The following is an 8248-nucleotide window of genomic DNA, read 5'->3' as shown; positions in this document are numbered from 1 at the left end:
GCATACGTCTATAAGCATTAGTTCCAAAGGGACAAGTAAAAGTGGTGTTTTCTTGATCAGGTTGAGATACAGGTATTTGTGAAAACCCAGAATATCCATCAAGGAAGCAAAAGTGTGTGTGCTTAGATAATCTTTCAAGCATTTGATCAGTAAAAGGCAGAGGGTAATGATCTTTTCTAGTTGCTTTATTTAATTTTCTAAAATCAATTACCATTCTATAGCCTGTAATAATTCTTTGTGGAATAACTTCATTCTTATCATTAGGAACAACAGTAATACCTCCTTTCTTAGGAACACAATGAACATGACTTAACCATCTACTATCAGCTATGGGATAGATTATACATGCTTCCACAAGTTTTAATATTTTCGTTCTTACCACCTCTTTCATCTTCGAATTTAAGCGACGTTGGTGATCAACAACTGGTTTAGCATCAGGTTCCATATTAATTTTGTGCTGACATAGAGTGGTACTAATGCCCTTTAAATCATCCAGAGTATATCCAATAGCAGCCCGGTGCCTCCTTAGAACTTTCAATAATCTTTCTTCTTCATGTTCTGAAAGGTTAGCACTGATAATAACATGATATATTTTCTTTTCATCAAGATAAGCATATTTCGAAGTGACTGGCAATTTTTTTAATTCAAACACAAGTTCACCTTTAGGTGGAGGAGGACCTCCAAGAGTTTCAATAGGCAAATTGTGTTTAAGTACAGGACGTTGTTCAAATAAAATATTATCTATTTCATTTCTTTCATGCATATGTGAATCATTTTCATGGTCTAGCCAATATTGTTCTAAAGGATCAGTAGGTCGCACAGCAATAGAAGCAAGACCAATTAATTCATCCTTACTAGGCAGCTCTTTTTCATGAATATTTATACTAAACTTGGAAAAATAAACTCATGAGACTCATCACCAAAGCTGACACCGACAGTTTGTTTCTTACAATCTATCTTAGCATTAACTGTGTTCAAGAAAGGTCTAACAAAGATAATGGGACAAAAGACATATTGGGGGGGAACCAAGAACAAGAAAATCCGTAGGGTATTTTATTTTTCCACACAAGACTTCAACATCTCTAACAATCCCAATTGGTGATATAGTGTCTCTATTAGCATGTTTAATAGTAACATATATTTCTTCTATCTCAGCAGGTGCTATGTCTTTCATAATTTCTTCATATAAAGTGTAAGGAATAACACTCACACTAGCACCCATGTCACATGAACCATGATAACATTGATCTCCTATTTTAATTGAGATGACAGGCATGCCAACAAGAGGTCTATGTTTATCTTTTCTATCAGGTTTAGCAATTCTAGCAGCTTCTTCACAGAAGTAAATAACATGCCCATCCATATCTTCTTTTAAGAGATCCTTAACCATAGAAATGCTAGGTTCTACTTTAATTTTTTCATCAGGTTTAGGTGCTCTAATATAGCTTTTGTTAACCACAGTTAAAACTTTAGCATGTTCCTTTGTCCTAACAGGGAAAGGTGGTTTCTCAATATAAGCACCAAGAACAACTGGATCAACATAATAAAGTATAGTTTCTTCTTCAACCGGTACCAGTTCTTTAATTTCATCTTTAATAGGTGGGTGATATTTAAACCACTTCTCTTTGGGGAGTTCAACATGAGTAGCAAATGATTCACAAAAGGAGGCTACTATCTCAAAGTCAAGTCCATATTTATTGCTAATGTTTTGAAAAGCATCAATATCCATAAAAGATTTAACACAATCATACTTAAGCTTAATACCTGACTCTTTACCTTCGTCGAGTTCCCAATCTTCAGAGTTGCGTATAATTCTTTCCAATAGATCCCACTGAAATTCAATAGTCTTCTTCATAAAAGAACCAGCACAAGAAGTATCAAGCATGGTTTGGTCTTTACGAGAAAGCCGAGCATAAAATTTTTGGATAATAATTTCTCTTGAATGCTCATGATTGGGACATGAATATAACATTGACTTAAGCCTACCCCAAGCTAGAGCGATACTTTCTCCTTCACGAGGCCAAAAATTATATATATAATTCCGATCATGATGAACTAGATGCATAGGATGAATTTTTTGGTGAAACTCCAATTTCAAATGATTCCAATTCCATGATCCAATATCATTGCATAGCCTATACCATGCCAATGCTTTTCCCTTCAAAGATAAAGGGAAAAACTTTTTCATCACCTCACCTCCGGGTAAACCTGCAAGCTTAAACAATCCATAAATTTGTTCCACGTATATCAGGTGCATATTGGGATGTTCGGTTCCATCTCCTGCATAAGGATTAGCTAGCAGTTGTTCTATCATACCCGAAGGAATTTTATATTCAATATTTTTAGTAGGTGCAGTAGGTTGAGGGTAACTAATTGTGGTTCCGTATGAGGTGAAGATACCCCGAACAAACCACTCAAAGTATTGTTTTCCATAGTAACAAGTGACAATAAATTTCAGTACACCATATAAATGTTTCCTTACCAAATTCCACATACCAAAGGCGCTTCACTCCCTGGCAACAGTGCCAGAAAATAGCCTTGATGACCCACAAGTATAGGGGATCAATTCTAGATCTTTTTGATAAGTAAGAGTGTCGAACCCAACAAGGAGCAGAAGGAAATGACAAGTAGTTTTTAGTAAGGTAATGTCTGCAAGTTTTGAAATTGTAAGTAGTTGAGTAGTTTGATAGCAAGATAATTTGTAACGAGCAAGTAACGAGAGTAGTCACAAAAGTGCAGCAAGGTAGCTCAATCCTTTTGAGGAAAAGGACATGCTAAAACGGTCTCTTATGATAAGCAAAGCGTTCTTGAGGGTACACGGGAATTTCATCTAGTCACTTTCATCAAGTTGGTTCGATTTGTTCGCTACTTTGATAATTTGATATGTGGGTGGACCGGTGCTTAGGTGTTGTTCTTACTTGAACAAACCTCCTACTTATGATTAACCCTCCCGCAAGCATCTGCAGCTATGAGAAAAGTATTAAGAATAAATTATAACCATAGCATTAAACTTTTGGATCCAATCGGTCCCTTACGGAATATCGCATAAACTAGGGTTTAAGCATCTGTCACTCACGCAACCCACAATCTAATTGCAACTCCACAATGCATTCCCTTAGGCCCAAATATGGTGAAGTGTCATGTAGTTGACGTTCACATGACACTACTAAGGGAATAACCATATACATACTATCAAAATATCGAGCACATATCAAGTTCACATGATTACTTGCAACATGATTTCTCCCGTGACCTCAAGAACAAAGGTAACTACTCACAAATAATAATCATGCTCAAGATTAGAGGGGTATTAAATAGCATAATGGATCTGAACATATAATCTTCCACCAAATAAACCATATAGTAATCAACTACAAGATGTAATCAACAATACTAGTCACCCACAAGTACCAATCTATAGTTCTGGTAACAAGATTGAACACAAGAGATGAACTAGGGTTTGAGAGGAGATGGTGTCATTGAATATGTTGATGGAGATTCCCTCCCCAAGATGGGAGAGTTGTTGGTGATGATGATGAGTTCCCCCTCCGGGAGGGAAGTTCCCCCGGCGGAATCGCTCCGCCGGAGCGCAAAAGTGCTCCTGCCCAAGTTCCGCCTTGAGACGTCGGTCCTCCATCCCGAAAGCCTTCTCCTTATTTTTTTCTAGGTCAAAATCACTTATATACTAGAAGATGGGCACTGGAGGTGGGCCGAGGCGGCCACAACCCACCAGGGCGCGCCTGGCGCGCCAAGGTGGGTTGTGCCCACCTGGTGGCCCTCCTCTGGTGGTTATTGGCTCCAGTATTTCTTAATTATTCCATAAAAATCTCGGTGAAGTTTTAGCTTATTTGGAGTTGTGTAGAATAGGTAGCCTGACGTGGCTTTTTGAGGTCCAGATTTCCAGCTGCCGGAATTCCCCCTCTTGGTGTGTTCCTTGTAAATTATGAGAGAAAATGCATTAGAATTACTCGAAAAAGAATTATTTTGGATAAAAACACTATAAATAACAGTAGGAAAACATGATGCAAGATGGACGTATCAGGGTCGCCGTATGGTAGTAGCGACTACGCGCGTATAGGGTGCGGGTTCCTCAACTTTTCCAACCCCTCCTACGGGTGCCATGGGCCTCCTTTTATAGATTAAGGGGTCACCACAATGGCAAAGTGGTCATTATCCACTGATATGATAGCAAATAGTGCTATCGTACCTAACTCTGCGGGCTGACAGGGTGCATTAAATGCACCACTTAGTGTCACATCACTAGTTGCCCCACAAGGCTTGTCGGGCTATCTCGCCAACTCCGCACTTGTTATATTGACACGTCGTAGGACGGGTGTCATCTGTATGTTCATTCTATAGGAAATGGCCGCCATGTGGTGAATGGCTGCCACTTAATCACCTTGCGGCTTGACACCATACTGATTGGTGACATGGGTCGTGCTCGAGTGGTTGGTGGGGTGGTTTTGCCTCCGCGAGCCCCGGCAGGCCCTACTGGGGTGCCTTGGTTGCTTGCCTCTGGTGGTGGCCTTGCCCCTTGCCAGGCTCGCCTTCCCGGCAAGGGAGGCCCTCCTCTTGCCGATATACTACTCCTCTGGCTTGATCTTGATCCCTCTGAGCTGCATGTTGGTTCTTCAAATCTCTTGGTCTTTCAATCTCTGACTCCAGTTGATGCTTCAATTCTGTTCTTGTGCCCGTGCATAGTTCGGGCAATGGACCCAAGTTCTGTTGCACCGACAGTCTCATCACGACGAATCTTTTATCTGAAAACAATTTTTCAATCGGAGCGACGGTTTGAGCTACAAAACATTTTGAATTATAATTTTAGATGGAATCTTTGCTGACATCAGCTATTTTGTTTTTACTACATGCATTGTTGTGTTTCTCTATATGTATGTAATTAGGTGCTTCTACTTTTACTACCTACTTGTGAACATGCACGAAGCTACAGTGGGATATCTGCATGCATGCAAGTTTAAGGCGTCCGTATGTGTTGCTATATTCCGGTCGATCCGACATTGGCACAGTCCATAATAAAAATCATGGGACAACTTGCAATTATTTCATGTAACTCACTTTGGAGTATCTTATATATAGTATATGAACATAATTAAAATGATAAAGTAGAATATATATATACTACCACATGGTACTATATGAGTCATGTGGGGTAACTACCCCAGGTGATAGGATGTATTTCTCTCTCTCTCTATGTATATATATAGGGTCGCGCTATTCGTCACCCTGGGTGAGGAATAGTTATTCTTCACCCCCCTCTATTTTACCATCAATGCATCGTAATTTTACGTTCCATAAGTTTTGTCTTATTTCCGACGCAAAAAGAGACCGTAAGAAAATATATAATCGCCATAAAAAATATTTTATGTTATGTAAAATTACAAACGTAAAAACATAGTCTAAAATACACATAAACTGCAAATTTTCTTGTCTTATGACCTATATTTTTATTTTTTTTATGTCAAACTTTACGTAGTGAATCAATAGGAATGTAACTATTTGAATTTGAAACATAATTTAATTACGAAATGATGGTAAGATTACCTCAGGTGAAGAATAACTTATTCTGCACCCTGGGTGATGAATAGTAACACTATATATATATATTCTGATAACACTTCCGCACTGCATGCTCAACGCGAGGGCACTGCACTTTCTTTAGCTAGAGCACTGCATTACACAGACTAGTGAACTTCGTGTCGTAAAAAACTGTACGCAATGTTTTTTCGGTACTGTTTTTGCTCTAGTTTTTAACCGTTTATTGGAATGAGGTGTATGATATACCGTTGGAAAGTTATGGATTAGGTGCGCCTTTGCCATGTTGAACACTTTTCGAGATTCCTCACGGTTTAAGAGCAGTTTTGAAAATGGTGCGGCCCACAACGAGTGGTAGCGAGCGTTTTTTCGCATTTTTTTCTAAACCGCTCGTCGGAATGAAGCAAATGATACACCGTTGGATACATATCGTCGAGGCGCATCTTTTTCATATCTATTTCTTTCTCTAATTCGTTACGGTTTAAGAGCAGTTTCAAATTTACTAAATCGCAGAATTCTGTTTTTCAAAAAAATTCAAATTTTCGGTACGGTTTTCGCTCTAGTTTTTTAACCGTTTATAGAAACGAGGCGTGTAATATGTCGTTGGAAAACTATGGAAAAGGCGCAACTTTCATATGTAAAAATGGTTTTGAGATTCTTTACGGTTTTTAGTTAATTTTAAAAATCGGGCGGCTGATGACGAGAGGCAGCGGCCGTTTTTCACGAAATTTTTACAAACCGCTGGTCGGAATGATTCAAACAATACGCCATTGGAAAGATATCGACGAGACGCAACTTTTTCATGTAGAACGCTCTCTCTAATTCTTTACGGTTTAAGTGGAATTTCGATTTTACCGAAATGCGGACACTCTGTTTTTCGCGACACCTAAATCGACGTGGGTACTTCATCCGACTGAAAACCGCACTGCTTTAGACGAAAATCCGTACTGCATCAGACGGGTAAGAGAACTGCTTGGTTTCTTTTATTCAGACGTAAATTTTTCAAGGACGAGAAAGTAGAGTGCACTTCACATCTGGTGTAAATGAACCTCAACACTACCAAGAAGTGAACCGCATTACTTTTCTTCGCTTCCCTAACAGTTTTTTTGCACTTACGAGATGGACAACATCATATGGCCGACCGCACTGCTTCAAAATGAAAACCGCACTGCATCGTACTTGCAAGCGAGCTGCATAATTTCTTTTGCCGCACGTTATTTTTCTCATATGAGTTTTTGTTGTGTTTTTTTAAACTTTTTTTATGAACAAGAGTGCACCGCAAAGACGAGGGCAAGTGAACCTCGACATATATCAAAGTGAACCACATTACTATTTTTGTCGTTTCCCTAATGATTTAGTTTTTTGCGCTTCATCCCGGGTGCAAGTGAACCACACCACTACTGAAAATGCACTGTATCACTCTTAGAAGTGAATCACACCACTACTGAAAATGCACTGTATCACTCTTAGAAGTGAATCAGACTAATTTTTGCTAGTAAACCTCAAATCCATATTTTTCGATCGTCCCACAATAACAATCTTCATCTCGGGTGCAAGTGAAACACACCATTATTGAAAATGCACTGTAACACTCAGAAGTGAACCACGTTAATTTTTGCTAGTGAACCTCAAATCCATATTTTTCGATCGTCCCACAAAAACAATCTTCATTCGAAAAAGAAGTGAACCTCTCACGTGAATTTCTTTTTCTCCCTTCTGACAAAGTAAACTACCAACCACCACATAATGGACCACGTCATGTTTTCTCGAAGTAAAAAAATAACATCAGTGCTTCAGAATGCTCAACACACAAATTCATATTTTTTTACACACCCGTACAAGTATATACTGTATCAGAGCACCCCAAGCAGAGAAACTCATGTCGCACTGCACAGTATAATCTGAAATGGCACAAGGTCAAACTCCAACGGGACATCCAACCGAAATGCACCACTTTCTTTCCTGCAAAAAATAAGTAAAGGAAGGAAGGGGTTGCAGTACTGGGCGATCTGGGGTGCAGCTATGTGTCCACCCGAGAGGAGACGCAAAACTGCATCACACACGCCACTATGCGACCTAAAACTACAACACAGGTTCAGCGATGAATTACACCACTATGCGACCTGTACTACACGCATGGCCGATGGACTACATGCACATGTGCTCCGCACCGCATGGGCGCATCGCCTGAAACTGCACGTGGACAGGAACCAAGATCGCCCTCCTCTTCTCGCTTGGAGAAGAGTGTCTGCTCAGCTGACTGCACCTGTCGCGTCACCAAGCTACACGACAAAAGCACCGAGGTGATGAAGCTCGTGCTTAGATTAACCACAAGCAGAGGAAAAGCAAACCTCACCTGGCCAGCCACTGAGCTGTACCACAACGGCCACCAGAGTGCACCACGGCAACTACCGGAGTGCACTGCGTTGATGCCATCGTCGCCGACGCGCTCATGAACTACACCCACAGGAGCACTGAACCACATCTCATGCCTGCGAGCTACACGTCCGTGGTCGTCGGACTGCACGGGGAACCATCAGTGAGCAGAAACAAAAATATATGTTTCCACCTGAGCGCACTGCTTTCACAGACGTGAGCACCATCGAGGCTTCACCTCCATGGATCTTGAGCTAGAGGAGTGGTTCCGCTGGGGCCGGAGTGGAGCTGCCGGAGGGGAGGAAGATACGAGCACGAGGGG

General features: G+C 40.5%; 1 protein-coding gene across 1 annotated transcript; it reads right to left on the bottom strand.

Annotated features, from left to right (window-relative positions):
• Window positions 1-7220: 7220 nt before the first annotated feature.
• LOC125526551 lies at window positions 7221-8242 on the bottom strand. Its single transcript, XM_048691224.1, has 2 exons — window positions 8165-8242; window positions 7221-8071 (listed from the first exon to the last, which is right to left on the bottom strand). Exons 1-2 carry the CDS (start codon window positions 8168-8170, stop codon window positions 7679-7681), a joined length of 399 nt encoding a protein of 132 aa, XP_048547181.1. The 5' UTR covers window positions 8171-8242; the 3' UTR covers window positions 7221-7678.
• Between the last annotated feature and the right edge of the window lie 6 nt (window positions 8243-8248).

This window comes from Triticum urartu, unplaced genomic scaffold (assembly GCF_003073215.2).
Source record: "Triticum urartu cultivar G1812 unplaced genomic scaffold, Tu2.1 TuUngrouped_contig_10453, whole genome shotgun sequence".
NCBI classification, from domain to species: domain Eukaryota; kingdom Viridiplantae; phylum Streptophyta; class Magnoliopsida; order Poales; family Poaceae; genus Triticum; species Triticum urartu.
The sequence above is the reverse complement of the archived record's forward strand: the minus strand, read 5'-3'. Positions and strand labels throughout refer to the sequence as shown.